Source organism: Python bivittatus, unplaced genomic scaffold (assembly GCF_059951505.1).
Source record: "Python bivittatus isolate LINGU-HERP-01145 unplaced genomic scaffold, Pbiv_v1 ctg000680_np1212, whole genome shotgun sequence".
NCBI classification, from domain to species: Eukaryota; Metazoa; Chordata; class Lepidosauria; order Squamata; family Pythonidae; genus Python; species Python bivittatus.
Genome location: NW_028277095.1, coordinates 6,298,432 through 6,317,039, shown reverse-complemented (window position 1 = coordinate 6,317,039; position 18,608 = coordinate 6,298,432). Strand labels below are relative to the sequence as shown.

Genomic DNA, 18,608 nt, shown 5'->3' with positions numbered 1-18,608 from the left:
ATGTTCCAGATTCATATCTCCCAATCCAGGCAGAAGATAATATTTCCTTCAAGTCTATGATGGTTAGATTGAATTCATCTTCCATGGCATCTTATGACATGGGAGTACTAATAAACGAAGTCTTCCTTCTGTTAGCTTCATATTTCTGGTGTGCAGGCACTTCTGGGCTTGTTCTTCTCTCCCCACCTCCCCTTCCCCCAGCTTTGCAAACATTTTATTAGAAGATGTTGCATATGCATCATCATATGTTAATTTGTCTTCCTTTCCCTCCTCAACCAACATTCAAAGGTAATCAGCGGATCCCCTGAGACCCATCAGAGATCTCTGTGCCAGAGAAGTGGAATGTCCCTTTTAGCCATTCCACTAGAAGGGACATTCCACTTCTCCAGTTCCAAGACAGGAATGCCCAAGTAGACCAAATACACACATAAGCACACCCTTATAGATGAATACATAGACGCATATTTTGATCAGCCTCAACCATTGCATTAGCTACTCAGAACATCTCAATTATGATGTGTGGATATATTGATCACATTCTCCCAGTTGCCAGTCTTCATGTAACTCTAGAAAATTCTGGTTAAAATGTATTGGAGCTACTCTTCTTAGCCAAGGTTCATGGTTCATCCCAACGGTCCACTGATTTAGGCCAAGGGCAAGCTGTGCCTTTCAAATTTGAAAGAGTATTCATTAACTGAACAGTGTTACCTTTAAACCAGACCCTGGAATGTCTCAAGAGCTGCTAATCTGTCAAGGTCCATCCTAAGATGATATGAAGCATCAGGCTGACATATTGACCATCTGATACCTTGGCCCACAAATCAGGACTCCACTTCGCTTTATGCCTGTTAAACACATCACAGGAAATTGGGTTGGTAGCAAGAGTTGGATATGAGCAGTCAGCCCATGCTTGCTTTATGCCAAGCCTATCCGGAATTATTTTTTTATCTCAACCCATCTTCTGTGTCTCTGGCTCTCTAGGGTAAGGTTGAAATGACTCTGGAGTTGCTCACTGAGCAGGAGGCTGAAGAACTGCCAGCTGGGAAAGGAAGAGAAGAGCCCAACGCAAACCCCTTTTTGAAGCCACCAGAGTAAGATCAGAAGAACATGGGTGTCCTCTGGTACAAAACCTGGTAGAAGGGTGATTGTCCTGCAGACTGATGGCCATCATCTCTAGACAGTATAGAAGGGAGCTGTAGCCTAGCATCATCATTCTAGGAATTGGCAGATTTTGAAGCAGGAAAATGCAAATTAAACCACCTTCATCCCAATGACCAGGAGGTGACCCTGACCAGGTCTAGATTTTAAAAGACCCTGGAAAATGTATCCTCATGAAAACCACAATCTTTGGCAGTGGTCTTGTAGGTGCAGTGGGCAATGTATGAAGTAGTCTTGCAGATGCAGTGGGCAATGTGTTTCTCATAATGCCCCAGTGACACCAGAACACAAGGCATTGTGGGAAATGAAAAGGGGGGATCCTGCAACTATTGAGTCCTGGACGAAGCAGAAATTAATGGGGGTCAGCAGTTGCTCCGAGATGTCAGGTCTTAAAGCATTCAAGTTCATCATCAGCTGATTTGTGACCATAAGCAAGTGAAGGAAGAGGATGAATGGAGCTAAGATGAGTACAGTCGCCATCTTACCATCTCTTCTCTCCTCATTCTTCTTTCCCCAACCAGGAGGCCAGAGACCTCTTTCCTATGGTTCACAGCCCCCTTAAAGAGCCTCCATTTTATTATATGGCAGAAGAGTAAATGGAAGATCCTAATTTTCCTTTGCATCATGCTGGTGATCTTGCTGTTTGCAGATTTCATCTACTCCGCTCCTGTAAGTCTTCTGGGGAAAGAATATGAAAATGTGACCTTGAAGGGGAATCATGCACTATGAGTAACAGGGGTGGGGCTCATTCAGTTAAATGGGTACTACTCATCCCAAAGAGAAATAGGGATAAACAGGTAATACAGTTCTGCTTTCATGGATTGTCACCATCCTCTGTCTTTGTTTTCTCAGGGTTATCTGGCCATGAAGTTGGTCAATCCAATGAAAGTCCATAGTTCATCTTGGTCCAAGCAGTCTTCGAAGAATGAAATTAACACAACCTCCAAAATAACATGGACAACCGCAAAAATAATGCAGACAGTTCCAAAGAAGCCATTGCCACCATCAGTTCCCAAAAAAGTGCCACCAGCAGCTCCCAAGAAAGGGCCACCAACAGCTCCCAAGAAAATGCCACCAGCAGCTCCTAAGAAAGTGCTTCCAGCAGTTCCCAAAAAAGTGCCAACAACAGCTCCCAAGAAAGTGTCATCAGCAATTCCAAGGAAAGTCCCAGCAACAACGCTGAAGAAAGTGAGACCAACAACGCTGAAGAAAGTGGAACCAACAACTGTGAAGAAAGTGCCACCAACAACTATGAAGAAAGTGCCACCAACAACTGTGAAGAAAGTGCCACCAACTCTGAAGAAAGGGCCACCAACAACGGTGAAGAAAGTGCCACCAACTGTGAAGAAAGTGTCACCTCCCACCTCAAAAAAGCCATCACCTCCTCCTAAGAAACCACCAAAACCAACTCCCCCAAAGCCACCACAACCGACTACCAAGAAACCACAGCCAACCTTTCCCAAAAAAACAGCTCCCCCTAAAAAAAGATTAGTAACACAAAAAAAAATACCAGTAGCTCCCAAAAAAACACCACAAGTTCCTCGCACGACATCACCAACTCCTAAGAAAAGACCACTGTCTATATAGTTAAGTTATAATTTTTTGCTAAACAAACAAAATTCCTGCCCAGTTCTTCACAGCCAATTTGAAATTCTTGCACCAAAGGAAGGTTCTTCCTACGTCCTCCATGTTGCCCTCAAAGGATCTACAGGAGTAGAAACATTCAGTCTTCTATGAATTCTGTACAATCCTTCCAACTTTTTCACTTCCATGATGGTGTTCCTCAATTTCAAAGCCAACCCCACAGTATCTCTGTTACCTGAAATAGTTGCAGGGGAAGAGGGGGGAAAGAAATGTGTGATGCGATGGGGTAGGACTTCAGAAAAAGGGAGCTTCCTGAATGTTCTCCTAGTATCTCCAAGAGGCAAAGAGAGCCCCTCATTAAAATAAGATGTAGGCCAAGAGGAGTCAAAACCTTGTTGGTTATAGAACTAGAGCCATAAATATTTGCAGGGCAATCTTATGCATGTTTTAAGCAATAACTTGAGGTAAGTCGTACTGTACAAATAAATATCATGCCGTTGATTGTCATGTTTGGTTGCTTTTGGTGGGAGTAGTCCTTTTTAAAAAAATTATATTGAGATTTTTTCATAGAGTAAAAGACAAATTGAAGGGGAGGGGAGGGAGGGACTAAAGTTAAGAAATATAATGACTTCTGACCTTCTTTTCAACAGATAGTTACAATATTGTAGTCTCTCCTCCCTCTTAGATATTATTCAGGTCCCTTCAGCCCCTCATTTAATCTACATCTTTCTTAATCTCCAAACCTATAAACCATCGCATCATTTCATTCTTCTTTCAGCAAAAAATACATATAAGGTTTCCAGTCTTTCAGAAAAGTTTTTGTTGTTGTTTTCTCTGACCAGACAGGTCACTTCTGCCATTTCTGCAAATTCTGACATTTTCAGAGTTGGTGGGATAGTCCTGAGTCCGCGCAAAATGAAAAAGGAAAAAAAAATTGCCTTGAGACCCCAAGTTGCTTCAAGTCTGCAGGTTGCCCATCGCTGTTCTGTACCTCCAAACTGAGATCAGACTAACTCAACTAGATTTTCCAAACAGAACGCTCTGTGTGAGGCTGCAGGCTTAAGAATGGTAGGAAGGCCTAGTGAGGCTAGCCTCTCAAACCAACTAGCATCTGGCCCTGTATTAGAGGTTTTCAGGCTCAGTGCTATGGACTCCGTGTTGGATTCTCTTTGTCCATCTTTCCCCTTTCTGAACTTCAACTCATCTCATTCTTGCACTACACTGTGTCCTGTCAGTTTCAACTTGAGCAATCTGAGCTAACTAACCTCGTCCAAATTAGCTGATGAGGGGTGACCATGGAATGTGTAAAAAAGGGGCAGGTTGCCTTCTGACTTTTTTGACCCTCCCTGTGGACACTCCTGTAGTTCACTCTTATTCCTGCTAAAATCAGTAAGGCTTATGTTGTGATAAAGTAGGAATCAGTAACCCTTAGGTTTAGCTAAATTAGGCTGATTTCACCCAATAATTTTACAACCAACTTCCGACTGAATTTGGAAAGTCTCTGGCTCAGTGATTTGCTTAGTTGTGGCTAAGTTTTGTATGACTCCATCCATTATGGTTTATTCACTAGGCCATGGCTTCATTAGTGCATGAACTCAGGTCACAAAGAGCGTCACATCTAATTTTGTTTTAATATTCCATTAGGACACAAATTATTTCCTTTTTTTTAACCCCTCTGCCTTGGAAAGATCATTCTTCTGAAATATTTTATTTCTTCAGCATCTCCACGTCTTAAAACCAGCCTTCCATAACCTGAAGCCTTCCAGCTGTAGGGGTTATAAAAGGCCAGCTAATCTTGGAGGACATCGGGTTAGGAAAGTCTGGTTCAGACCAGCCCAAAAGGCTGTGGTATCTTGCAGGTGTTTATGTTCCAGATTCATATCTACTAATCCAGGCAGAAGATAATATTTCCTTCAAGTCTATGATGGTTAGGTTGAATTCATCTTCCATGGTATCTCATGACCTGGGAGTACTAATAAACAAAGTCTTCCTTCTGTTAGCCACATATTTCTGGTGTACAGGCAACACTTTCTCTCTGGAATCCAGACCAAAATGTCAGTGAACTCCCACTAATTTAGAGCCAGCCCCAGACAGGGTTTGGGTGTGCTCTGTCTTGACAGCCTGGTCTTTCATATGACAAAAAAGTGCCTGCCCCACATTTTACTTGTTGGATGCAAAACCATCCCCTTTTGAGATGTTCAGCAGTGAGTCTTGGGCTCCCAATTTAAGCTCATGGTGTGTACAGCTTGCAACAAACATTGCAATGGAGAGAAATTCTGTGCAAATATCCAGGATTCAACATCATCCTGTTCCCCCACACCCCCCTTCCATTTTTTCCTTTTCTCTCGCCATTAGGAGACTACTTTGAACTGTTCTGTAAAATTATTGGATTTCTCTATTGATTTCTCTGAGTGGTGCTCTATTCCAGCTTGGGTGGCATTTAAAAAAAACTTCATTGTGAACCAAAAGAAAAATGATTTATCCAACCAAGGTTGATTTCTGCACTATTTTTAGTATTTCTGAGCCTCTTTTGCTGTTGTCCTATAGTGCTGGCCCAGTTTCCTTCCTTACATTTGATATCCAGTCTTTTTTTTTAATAGTTGCTAGTCGATGTTCCATACATTGCAGGCACACTCCATCTGAGTTTGTGCAACACCCTGAGCTACAAATTAGATAACCACAACTGTGCCTAATGTATTGTGCACACTGGTCTATCGGCTTATTTTTACAACTCAATTTGTCCTGCAAATCCATAAAATTCAGTAAACCATGCTTTAGGTCTCTGATGTGGGAAGGTGTGTGTGAGGTTTACAGAAGTTTACTTCTATACACTTCAGAACAGGGTGATGTGCTCCAATATCCTCTAGATATTTTGCAAAACATTATGTATATTTGCACAAGCAACTGAAGTTGGGCCACACAACAAAACACACGTATACTGTTCTTGGGCTTGAGCCAATGAGAGGACAGGCTGGTTTTATTGGCTAAGCATTTCCCAACCTCGACCACTTTAAGATGTGTGGACTTCAACTCCCAGAATATGGAAAACTCCTAGTGATTCCATTATACAGTGGTACCTCTAGTTACAAACGCCTCTCCTTACGAATTTTTCAAGATACGACCAGCTCCGGCCCCAAAAATTTACCTCGACATGCGAACTCCGCCTCTACTTACGAACCGGATCCGCGGCCATTTTCCCTGCTGCCACGCGGTCGCGGCTTCCTGTGGGCAAGATCGCGGTACCAAGGAGACGTTCGGTGAGGCTTGTGGTGTGTTTTGTGGCGTTTGGAAGGTTTTTGTGGCGTTTGGAAGGTTTTTGAGGTTTAAAAATAAAATGCATATGTTTCAGAACTGTTTAGCCATATTTACATTGAACCTTATGGAGGGAATTTACCTCAGGGTGCGACGAAATTCGGAGGGCGGATTAGCCGTATTTACATTGAACCTCATGGGGAAATTTGCCTCATGGTGCGACCAAATTCGGAGGGCGGAACGGATTAACCGTATTTACATTGAACCTTATGGGAAACTTTACCTCGACTTGAGACCAACTCGAGTTGCAACCAGAGTCACGGAACGGATTAAGTTCGTAACTAGAGGTACCACTGTACTGCCTATTTCAACAACTGAGCCTGCAATACCTCATTGAGGCCCCAGGGGGCAGTATCTTTGCCTTTTCTTCCATATTGAGAGTGCAATACCTCATTGAGCCACCAGAGGGCAGTACTTCCTATAGACTCCATTATATTGTGCTTTTTACATATTGGGACTGCCATTTCTCACTGAGTCACCAACAGGTAGTATTTACTATAGATTCCATTGGAGTGTCCTATTTCACCCATTGAGTCTGCAATATTTTATTGAGCCACCAGATGACAGTATTTCATTAACATTCCATTATATTGCCCTCTTTATATACTGACAGGGCTATATCTCATTGAGCAACCCAGGGCAGGATTTCCTATACATTCCGTTATATTGCCCTAATGGCCTCATTGAGCCTCCAATACCTGATTGAGCCACCAGGGGGCAGTATTTCCCATAGGTTCCATTGCAGTGCCCTATTTTCCACAAAGAGCCTACAATACTTCCTTGAACCCACAGGAAGCTGCATTTCCCATAGATTGTATATTGCTCTGTTTTCCCCATAGAGCCTGCAGTGCCTCACTGGGCCAACAGGGGCCATATTTCCCATATATTTCCTATATATTCTCTTATATTGCCCTATTGAACCTACTGAGCCTTCAATACCTCACTGAGCCCAAAGGGGGTAGATTCTGATTCTTTAAAGACTCATCAACAAAACGTCTTTTATACAAGTTTGAACAAGGAACTGCACGGTAGTTCCTTGATAAGGGTATGGTTTAACTCAGTGTTGTCCAAACTTGGCCACTTTTAAGATGAGTGGACTTCAACTCCCAGAATTCCCCAGCCAGCTATGAATTCTGGGAGTTGAAGTCCACTCATCTTAAAGTGGCCAAGTTTGGGCAACACTGGTTTAACTGCTTGATTGTTTTTCTGATGTCAATCCTGGTGCTAATCTCTGCTCATCTGCTAATCTGGAATCTCCTCGCCAGCAATCAACACCCAGATGAGCAGAGATTAAAACCAGGATTAACATCAGACAAACAATCAAGCAGTAAACAATCCCTAATCAAGGAACGAATCTAAGAGCCAGTTTAGTCTAGTCATTAAGGCACCAGGCCAGAAAGCAGGAGACGGTGAGTTCGAGTCCTGCTTTAGGCATGAAAAACCGGGCAGGTGACTTTGGGGCAGTCCCTCTCTCTCAGCCCAGATCACCTCACAGGGTTGTTGTTGTGGGGAAAAGAGGAGGAGGAAGGAGAAGTATGTTCACCACCTTGAGTTATAAAGGCCAGATAAAAAAGAAAAAAGCACTACTAGTACTACTAGTACTACACTACTAACAACCAAGGAACAATAGCTCCCCCACCAACACTGGCAGGGGGAGCTACTGTATATAAACAGAGAGCAAACCCCACTCCCTTCAAGTCCTGATGATGTTCCTTAGCCAGGTAACGAAACGTTTGCAAGAAAACCACCAAGCTCAGAGAACCCCAAGGACTCCACAGTTCAACCCTGAGCTACAGAGATTCTCTTCTATTGGTATAACTCATTGAGCCAAAAGGGGGCAGTATTTCCTATAGATTCTATAATATTGCCCTATTTTCCCAATAGAGCCTGCAATATATCTTTGAGCCACCAGGGGCAGTATTCCCCATAGATTCCATTACAGTAGAGTCTCACTTATCCGACATAAACGGGCCGGCAGAACGTCGGATAAGCAAAAATGTCGGATAACACACAGTAACGATTGAGTGCGGTTAAAAGAAAAAGAAAAAACGATCCGCATACAATAACAAAGCAGTAAACAATCCCTAATCAAGGAACTAATCTAAGAGCCAGTTTAGTCTAGTCATTAAGGCACCAGGCCAGAAAGCGGGAGACGGTGCACTGAGCGACCATTAGGAAAGGCGAGACATGACCGACACATGAGTCATAGGCTAGACGCGCGTGCCTGCTGCGCCTGTTGCAATCGATTTTTGCGTTGCGGCGCCGCACCGTCAGGAGCAACAAGAAAGAGCACACTTACGCTCGCAAACAAGCAGCGCACTTTTCTCGTCGCCGATTTATGCGTGTTGTGTTTTTTTTTAGGGGCGTCGGATAAGACGGAATGTCAGATAAGCGAAGGTCGGTTAAACGAGACTCTACTGTATATTGCTCTATTTCAAGGCTAGAAACTGGGAGTCTGTGTGTTCTACTCCCACCTTGGGCACAAAGCCAACTGGGTGGCCTTAGGCCAGTCCCTCTTTCTCAGCCCTAGGAAGAAGACAATGGCAAACCCGTTCAGAAACTTGTCAAGAAAACTGCAGAGACTAGTCCAGGAAGTCGCCAGGAGTCAACAGTGATTCGAAGGCACAAAAAAAAGGAAATACCGCCCCCTTTTGGCTCAATGAGGTATTGAAGGCTCAATGGGTTAGACAGGGCAAGACAAGAGAAAATGTAGGAAATACTGCCCCCAATGTCTCAGTGATGTATTGCAGGTTATATGGTTGAAATAAGGCAATAGTATAAACAGTACAGGAAATATTGGCTTCTGCAGGCTCAATGAGCTATTGCAGACTCAATGGGGAAAATAAGGCAATATAATTGAACCAATAGGGGGCAGTATTTCCAATAGATTCCATTACACTGACCTGTTTCCCACTGAGGTAATAGAGGTATTACAGGCCCCATGGACACAAGAAGACAATATAATGGAATCTATAGAAAAGTCTGCCCCCTGGTGGCTCAATGATGTCTTGCAGTCTATATGGTTGAAATAGGGCAACATAATGATATCATGGGAAATATAGATAGTCCTCGGTTAAAGACATAATTGTGACCGGAATTTCCATCACCAAGCAATGTGGCCATAAAACATGACATCACATGACCGCATCACTTAGCAACAGCAATCTGGGCATTCCCATCATTAAGCAAGGATCGTGGGTCGTTAAGTGAGCACCTCCTTGCAACTTCCTGCCAGATTCCAACAACCAAACCCAGGCAGCTCGCAAGCAAGCCAGCAGGCTTGGAGTGGCTGCTCCTGGGCACAGGAAACTTACCAGAGTGACTTGTGATCTTTCCTGCTGGCTTCCCCATTGACTTTGCTTGTGGGAAGCCGGCAGGGAAGGTCACAAATGGCGATCATATGTCTAATTACTAGCCTCTAATTACATAATGTCGTAATTACAAGCCAATTGCCGAGCACCTGGATCGCAATCACATGACTAAGGGGCATTGCAACAGACAGAACTTTGAGGACCAGTCATCATAACTTCGAATGGTCGTGAACAAGTGGCCATTAACCAAGGACTACCTGTACTTTATATCACTTCACTCTATTTCACCCACTGAGCCTGCATTACCTCTTTGAGCTATCAAGGGGAAGTATTTCCTATAGATTCTATGAGACTGCAAACTATAGGAATCTATAGGAAATAGTTCCCCTGGTGTCTCAATGAGATATTGCAGTCCTTTTATGGAAAATATGGTAATATAATGGAATCTATAGGAAATATGGCCCCTGGTGTCTCAATGAGGTACTGCAGTCTCAATATGGAAAATGGGGCAATATAAATTCTGCCCCTGGTGACTCCATCAGGTATTGTGCAGAGATATTAGGTGGATGTAACTGTTTTTTTTTTTAAATGCAGATTGAGTGTTCAGTGTGCTGTGTGAACCAGCCCTTGTGGTCTAGCCAGAGTTCTCTAGTTCCTCTTTAAATATTCCAGGTCCTCTTTAGTTTCAAACCTCTGCATCCCACCCTTATTTTTACGCACCCAAGTAGACGTGCCGCACAGCTTCTGCACCAGGTTTCTGACACCTTGGTTCATAGTGGCTTGCCATGGGACGTGAGGCTGATCAGTAGAGAGTCACGGGCTACCCTTCGAGTTTTAGAAGACACGTGTCAGAAAGCAGGAGTCCAAAGGGAAAGGGGGGGGGGTCATTACAGCCATCTCTCAACCTCTTCTTACCACTGTCTTCCAGGACAATCCTGCAGGCTGGCATTCAGCACGTGCCCGTGACCTTCCCGGCCTCTGTCCTGTGCTTGCCATGACGTGGGTGAGAGACGCAAATGCATGACCCACCACTCTTTTTGGAAGCTATGCCTGTGGTATTCAGAGCATGGCTTCCTTGGTGGACGATCAGCATCCGAGAAGCTGGGAGCCGGCCAAAGGCTTTGGAGCCCTGCATGATGCATTCCAGTCCGTCCAAGGCCGCTTGGACAGGCAGAGGTCTTGGCCCCTCTTGTTGACAAGCTTTTTCAACCGCACCTCTCTGAATAACCTCTTCCAGTTAAGTCTGCTTCCTTCCTTGTCTTCCCCCTCCCCGATTCCTGCCAGGGCCCGTGTCCTTGACATCGGTTTGGACGGTAAAATTAAACCTTCTGCTGTTCACAGCAGAAATATGGGCTGGGACAGATTAACCAGCTGAATGCTTGATCTATAGCCATGTTTTTCCCTCTTAGCAAATTGAAAATGTATGGACTTCAACTCCCAAAATTCCCCAGCCAGCTATGCTGGCTGGGGAATTCTGGGAGTTGAAGTCCACACATCTTCAAGCTGCCAAGGTTGAGAAATGCTGGTCTAGACCAGGAAAATGGCGTTTGTCCATCAGCTATCGCTGTTCAGTGGAAGGTGGGCATCTGGACGTAGTATATGTGACAATAAGCCAAATATGGCTTTTCCCTATTAAACCTTCTACACAGCGTTTTCTGATTTGCGTCATTTGTTAGATGCTTTGTTCAAAATAATGGCAAGACCACCTTAGGCTACACAATCCAGAAGAACAGCAGTACATCATTAGCGTATCTCGCGTTGTTCAATTGCATCCAATTTTTGCTCTAAGGCAAGAACGAGCCTCTTCTTTTTAAAACTTGTGCTATTTTCCTCTGACGGAATCTTCCTTTTCTCCATCTTGCACCCACAAAGATGCACAGGGTTTAAAATCCCGACAACTGCGTGGGCTGTAGCCGCAGTTGTGCGTGAGCTAGCCTCACCTTAACTGAATTTTGGGTCATGTGAAACACAACCTGGTATCAATTTACACTTCGCACTAAATCGGAGATCGCACGATTTGAAATTTCATTTTCCAAATGCTATTTTACTGATGGGCAAGCAGCTCAGCAAGATGGGCTTGCAAATTTAATCACCAAAGTTTACTTGCTGGGTAAGACCCCTGCACATCCTTTCAGCACTGCCCAAGGTCCTAAAGTCCAGTCTCTGGGTGTGCGTCTCTGTCTGTAAAAACAGAATGAAGTTCATAAAAATCCAGCAGCGCTGTTTCTTTTCAGCCGAGGCTCCAAATGACCCTGGATGTTGCCTTGCCTGGTGAGCAAAACCGAGAGGGAGATTTAATTCAAAATTATCCTCAGGCCATCGTTAAGGTCAGAAGCCTTCCCAAAGATGCTCAAAGAATTATTAATTGCTGTTGACAGCTGGTAGAAAAAATTAAAAAAAAGTTAAAAGTAAATAAAGTAAATCATAAAATAAAAATTGAACTTAAGTAAAAAGAGACAGTTTGCTGGCACCAGGCTAAAAAGCAGGAGATGCTAAGTTCGAGTCCTACGCTAGGCATGAAAAACTGGCTGGGTGACTTTGGGCCAGTCCGTCTCTATCAGCCCAGCTCACCTCACAGGGTTGTTGTTGTGGGGAAAAGAGGAGGAAGGAGTATTAGGTACATTCGCTGCCTTGAGTTGTATGTGAAAAAAAAGTGGGATAAAAATCTTTTAATTTTTTTTTTTAATTCTGAAATTGAGTTCTGAAATGTTGAGTTCCATCTCAGAAATCCATGAGCCAACCCCAACCCTGCTTCTAAGAGAGAGAAAGCATTAATTAATTAATCTGGCCAATTTTACAGAGCTGCTGTAATGAATCTTGGAGTCACATCCAGGAAAAAGGTTCCTAACTCAGCAGATCAGGGACAGACCCGGCTGATGATCGGATGTGGCGGGTTGATATAATTTTGCTCCTATTTTGCTTTTCTCTTTTTATTTACTGGTACTACAAACGGCAGCATCTAGCTGACCTTGGCTGGTCTCAGAAAAACTAAGCAAAGTTCAGGTCTGGATGGGAGACCACCAGAAATTTCAGAGCTATAGGCTAGTCTAGATAGATGAAAAAATATTGACAAGGAAGTTCATGGCAAACCGCTGTCGTATCCCTGCCAAGAACATAACATGAACCTGTGCTTCAGTCCCTGGAAGCTGAGTTCATTTGAGGGGAAAACTTTATAATGATTGCCGGGCAATAGAATCTCACCATCTCAACTGCCTACGCCCCAAAACAGAACTGGGGATCCTGGATTTTGTTTTCTAAAACAGTATTTTAAACACAGTAAAAATGGCCACCTATTCTTTACAAAGTGATTGATCCGTTGCCAGGAAAATCCTTCTCCTAGGTCACCCGTGTCCTTTTCACCGCCTCTCCTCCATCTTTAGCTGGCTGGTAACCTGGATTTTCCCTCCTTATGTCACAGGGCTCAAATTCTCATATTTTCTGCTGGCGTGATTAACTGGAAGCATGCCAGGAAAAGCAGCAACCTGAACTGACAACTATCTTTCTTGAGCCAAGAGAGAACCGTTGAAAGAAAGGCTTTTCGTGCCAAAGAACATGCTGTCCCACCATCACGTTCTGGGAGCAGGCAAAGGTGGTCCCTTCTGTCCTGGGTAAGGGTCACCCAGGTGGGCACAACCCCTTTTTCACTTTGTCCTTCAGGGCACACTGATCCTTCCTCCCTTCTAGGCAGAACCTTGTCCTTCCTTTTCAAGATGATCGTCATTCAAATCTACCCGTTGTGCAGAATTAGTAGGAGGCAGCAAAGTTTTTATCAGTTCAGACTACCTCAAAGAATCTTCTTCGAAGTTCTTCCAGGCAGAAGCGAAAAGAAAAATATAGAAATGATTTAGAGTCACCTACTACCTAGGAGCCTACTTTTCTAGTTGGTGGGAAATTTGTATGACAGGATCTGGGCTGTTCCTAGCCCTGCACTCTTCTGGACAGAGTGTGTGTGTGTGTGTGTGTGTGTGTGTATACGTATATATGTATATATGTATAGATGTGTGTGTGTGTATACACACTGTCCAGAATATATAAAGAAATAACTTTATATATTATTTATATATACCAGAATATATTTATATATACCAGAATATTAGATAGATAGATAGATAGATAGATAGATAGATAGATAGATAGATAGATAAAAAATTATTATTATGTAGTGACATCATGCTAATCTGTAAATGATGAATAAGTGATGTTTCGCTCATGATCAATCCGTGCTAAACACCACACGAAGCCCCAAATAACCGCACCGACCTCAACTCAGCGTCGGCGCTCGACACTTTCCCACGAAGGACTGAACACAACACCCCGACAGCGTCCGTCAGAGTCACATGGAAAGAATTGCGGCCTTCCTATTGGTCCAGGGGCTCGAGGGCGGGACCTCCAGCCAGGTTGCCCCGCAGGACGCATGCGTGGGTCGCCACCGCCCACTTTAAAGATGACACGAAAAGGTGACGTGTCTGCAAGGCACGTGCGGGAACGGAGGGGGAATTCCTCTGCGCAGGCGTGGAGTACGCGTCCTCTTAGCCGAGCTTCGATTGGCGGCCAGGAAAGAGGGACAGAGCTGGAGAGGGAGGAGGGAGGAGGCTGGACGCCAAGTTGGAAGGGGGCGGAGCAATCGGGCATGGGCAGTACTCCTGAGGACAGCCCCTCCTACGTATCCCCGACGCGGTGACGTCGACGGCCAAACGCGCATGCGCGCTGTTCCGCGCGGCTCCCTCGCGGCTACAGCTCCGGCGGCGGCGCCTTCGTCTCCTCAGCCGCAGCCGGGTGGGGGAGGGGCCCGGCGAGAGGGGGCAGCGGCGCGGCGGCAGGTGAGTGACCCGCCCCCGGCCACGCCTCTTGCGCTTGGCGGCCGGAGGGCAGTCGCCCCGGTCGGGCCTGGGGGGCGGGGGTTGCTTCTCTGTGCCTGACGAGACGCCGGTGGGGAAAGCCGGGTCGAAGCCCCCCTCCCGCGTGGAAGTTAGGCCCGTCTCGCCCACCCGGCCTACCTCGCAGGGTTGTGGTGGGAGTGACGTCACCAGAGAGCGGTGGGGGCCAGTCCCTCCCTCGCAGCCCGGGGAGGTATCTCAAAGGGTTGGGCGAGAAATGGGGGGGAGGAGAAGCTCCCTCCCCCGCCCCGCCTGGAGAAGATGGGGGAGAGTCAATCTCACAAATAAAAATAATGGCTCTAGAGCGGTGCCTTTCAACACGGGCAACTTTAAGGGGTGTGGACTTCCACTCCCAGAATTCCCCAGCCGTGCCTCTTCAAGCACGGCTGGCTGGGGGATTCTGGGAGTGGAAGTCCACACCCCTTAAAGCTACCCAGGTTGGAAGGCGCTGCTCTGGAGAAGCGGCCCTCGAACATTTTTGGTCTCAGGGCCCCTTTATGTTCTTAAAAATGATTGAGGGCCCCAGAGAGCTTTGGTATATGGGGGCTATGTCTACTGATGTTTACTGTATTAGAAATTAAAATGGAGACATTTTGAAACATTTGTTTATTTGACTTTGTGGACCCCCAGAAAGGATCTCAGGGAACCCCAGAGGCCCCCAGACCACGCTTGGATAACCGCTGCTCTAGAGAAGTGTTTCTCAAGCTTGGCAACTTTAAGATGTGTGGACGTCAACTCCCAGAATTCCCCAGCCAGCAAAGCTGGCTGGGGAATTCTGGGAGTTGACGTCCACACATCTTAAAGCATGCTGGCTGGGGAATTCTGGGAGTCCACACAATCTTCAAGTTGCTGAGGTTGAGAAACACTGCTCTAGAGCATTCTTAATGTTCAAAAGTGGGGGTGCTCTCAGGGAGACCAACCAAAAGGGCACCAAAACCAAGCAACGTAAACCATCTTCTAAAATCTGGACTAACTTTTGTACCCTTTTTTTCCTTTCTGCCCAGTTCTCTGATTTGGGGGACATCTGGCCTGATACCAACTTCTGGGGAACCTTGCATGCTGCTTTGAAGTATTTTAATTGGCCCCAATAACTAAATTAACCATTTATGGGGTGGGCAGACATGGCTTCAGTGGCTTTTTATTAGTAATACTTTTGCTATGATAAAAACTTAATTGGAATAATTTTAATAAGCATAATTGTATCTTATTACCAGAGTTAATAATCACCTTGCTAATAAGGTAGATGGAGTGTGAGATACATGATATAGTTCAGCCTTCTCTATCGGGCATTCTTTAAATATTTGTAGTTTACAACATCTGTGTCATCTCCAGCAAGCATGGCCATTGGACATGATTATGGCTAGGAATGACGGGAATTGTAGCTCAAGCACCGATGCAGGACAATTGATATAAGTTGATATGGATCTATCTATTTGATGTTGCAGAGTAAATGATGTACAGTGTTATGTGTGCCTGAATTATACAAGTTTCATAATTATGACTGTCTTGAGTGACAGAGGAAGACAGATGGAGTTGATCTGGTGCTGTGTGCAACGTTGAGGCTCTTTAAATAAAGCAGCATGTATTTGTTTATGCATTTACAATTAAGCTTATACAAAGGGGAATTTACTTTTTTTTTTTTTAAAGATCCCTCACCACTTTTCTAAGGATTTGATTGATTATGTGCCATCAAGATGATGTTAACTTTTAGCAACGGCATAGATAGATTTTCTCCACGAGGATCTGTCCCCAGGCTGGTCCTTCAGATCTTCCACAGCGTCCCCATTGCCACTGTAAGTGGGTTCATCCACCTTGCTGCTGGTCGTCCTCTTCTTCTCTTTCCTTCCACCTTTTCCAGCACTACAGCCTTTTCCAGAGAGCGATATCCTGACATAATGTGACTGAAGTATGATAACTCAAGCCTCGCCATTTATGCCTCGAATGAAAACTTGGGGTTGATTTGTTCAATGATCACTGGTTTATTTTCTTGGCTGTTTCTAAGGCTAGGGTAGGAGAAACTCAAAAAAGTCACACTGTATAGAGATACTGTTAATAATGGCAATTTCAGATGACAGATTAAAATGTTACAGTGATTGAAAACAAGGAGTTATTCAGCTTACCTCAGATGGTTTCTGGTTACTTTATTTAAATTGTTACTATAAACTGTGTCCAAGTTTGCTAAAAATAATACACTCAACATTATATTAATACAATTAATCAGCTTAGGAGGTTTTTGCTGCTTACTGAAGTAAGTATATGAGTATTCCCAGGAGGACATTCCAGATTCTTTAGCCCAGTTCCCTGTGCCCATTTTTCGACCCAGCTGGTAAGAAAGCCAGAAACAGCAGCTCAACCTTTGAACAGAATACTGTATTCACAATGCATATTTTTATGCAAGCTGTTGAATTGAATAGGATTATACTTTCAGGAAACAGTATTGAATTGAAGCCTTCAGTGTTCTTTTCTGTCATTGAACAGTGTGGTTCAGCTATATAGAAAGCAACAATTAGGCCTGCCTGAACCATTTAGACAACTGGGTGATTGTTCTTAAAATCTTTTGAGCTCTTAAAAATATCAGTAAGTATTTGATTACATATTTTAAAATGTAAGCTATTTTTAACAAAAGCTCTTGCAAAATCTACACAGCAAGCAGATACTACTAATAGTAGATAAGATGGTATCTGTTAACACATTGGTATCATCTAAAAACATGAAAAACGTGTTGGCTTCATTCAGAAATAACTGTTTAATCAGATAACAGCCTGTGTAACTATCTCTGTGTTTATAAAATTCATTATAAGAATTCTCAGAAATGTGTTGAATGGAAGCACACACTAGTAAATTTTAAAAATACATGAAACGAGTAAGCAGTGGGGTTGGTTCACACATGGTGCTAAGCCATAGTTGGCATATTTGTGGTTTATTAAATAAATTACAGCTAACTAGGTTCATGCAACATCTTAAGTTACAAATTATAGTTTACAAACAGCAGTAGCTAGTTCATACCATATGCTAAACCATATGCAAACGAAACACATTATAGTCTTAGCATGGTATGTGAACCAAGTCAGTGATTCTTCCAGCCATTGTTTCTTTTGAGTCAGAGGAATGGGGAGGTTGTACTAGCTTTCCTGCTTTTATGTGAGCTACACATATTCTCTTCTGTTGGTACCACATATGGGCGTCAGAAAGCACGCAGATGGGAGAAATTTGCATGCAGGCAAACCTCTACCAAGGAACAACTCTTCTTTCTATAAACAGAGAGCAAACCCCACTCCATCCTAGCACTGAAGATGTTAACTAGCCGAGTAACAAAATGTTTGCAAGAAAACAGCCAAGCTCATAGAACACCAAGGACTCCATAGTTCCTGCTTTTGAAAGTGCCCTTTGCTTGTAAATAATGTTTTTATAAAGTACTCTTGATTTTCTCTCTTTTTTACTCTCTTTCATTATGTAAGCCACCCAGAGTCATCTGGAGTTGGGTGGCCTCTAAATTCAATTAATTAAATAAGTACTCTTAAATTACCTAGGGCTATATGGTTGTCAGATTTAACAGATTACATCTACTCTCTCCCTATAAAAAGAAAAGCTATTTTTATTTTAGTTTTAGTGGCTTACGATAATGTCTGCTTGAGGGAGTGTTGATGCCTCCCATCAGAACTGCAGACTCAGACTATTTATGCAGTGGAAACATTTATAGACTGGCATGTAGCAGCTTGTTCCTAAGATTTGCAGAATTGGTTCTGGATTGCAGTCTTAATTTACAACAGGAACAGAGTGTAGGCTATTTGTGCTATTAGAAAGCAAAACTTTCTAATAGCAAGTTTTCTTGTTTTCTCGTTCCGTATCTGAATTTGTAACTAGTAAATAAAGGAAGCCACAGCTTGCCCAGTTTCAACCCGCTTTGGGTTGAAAGTCGCTTTGTGTTAGATGGGCGGCTATATAAATGTGATGTATAAATTAATAAAATAAATAAACCTGTTGAGGAAGCTGGGTTCATTTTGACAGTCAGAGTTTTTCAGAATGTGTTTCAAGAAAAGTTGAGGTGTTTAATGGGAAGCTTAGTATTTATGAAAACAACACTTTCTTCCACAACAGATTGTCTACTTCTACAAATCAGCTATGATACACAATTTTAGTGGAAAGACAAGTTAACTCACAGTATGTGTACATTGATGGTGCATCTCAAAGAATGCCCTGCATGAATTTTCCTCAGAATCCTTTACAAGGCGCGCAGGTTCCATGGCAAATGCACAAGAGCTCTGTAGTAGGCAAAGGATGTACTCATGGCAGGAGGATTGCAGGCTGCTGGGCTAAACAAATTTGGGGCCAAAACAGAAGTCTTGAACCAAACAAGAAGAGCCCC

At 43.8% G+C, this 18,608-nt stretch overlaps 2 protein-coding genes across 5 annotated transcripts in view; both read left to right on the top strand.

Moving 5' to 3' along the window:
* The window catches only part of FER1L5 (fer-1 like family member 5), an 84,888-nt gene extending 81,672 nt beyond the window's left edge, over positions 1-3,216 (top strand). The window contains exons 44-46 of the mRNA XM_088151904.1: positions 982-1,091; positions 1,680-1,827; positions 2,011-3,216. Coding sequence (XP_088008030.1) covers positions 982-1,091; positions 1,680-1,827; positions 2,011-2,745 — 993 coding nt within the window. The 3' untranslated portion in view covers positions 2,746-3,216. The remainder of the gene's footprint in view (positions 1-981; positions 1,092-1,679; positions 1,828-2,010) is intronic.
* Positions 3,217-14,029: 10,813 nt separating this feature from the next.
* Positions 14,030-18,608, top strand: part of GPAT4 (glycerol-3-phosphate acyltransferase 4) — a 28,604-nt gene continuing 24,025 nt past the window's right edge. For 2 of the 4 annotated variants that reach the window (XM_025169705.2, XM_088152095.1), the window contains exons 1-2: positions 14,034-14,185; positions 15,890-16,035. The gene's annotated coding sequence lies outside the window, so the exon portion shown is untranslated. Of the gene's footprint in view, positions 14,186-15,889; positions 16,036-18,608 lie in introns of all 4 variants that reach the window. The other 2 variants (XM_007433043.4, XM_025169707.2) reach the window with 2 other exon arrangements.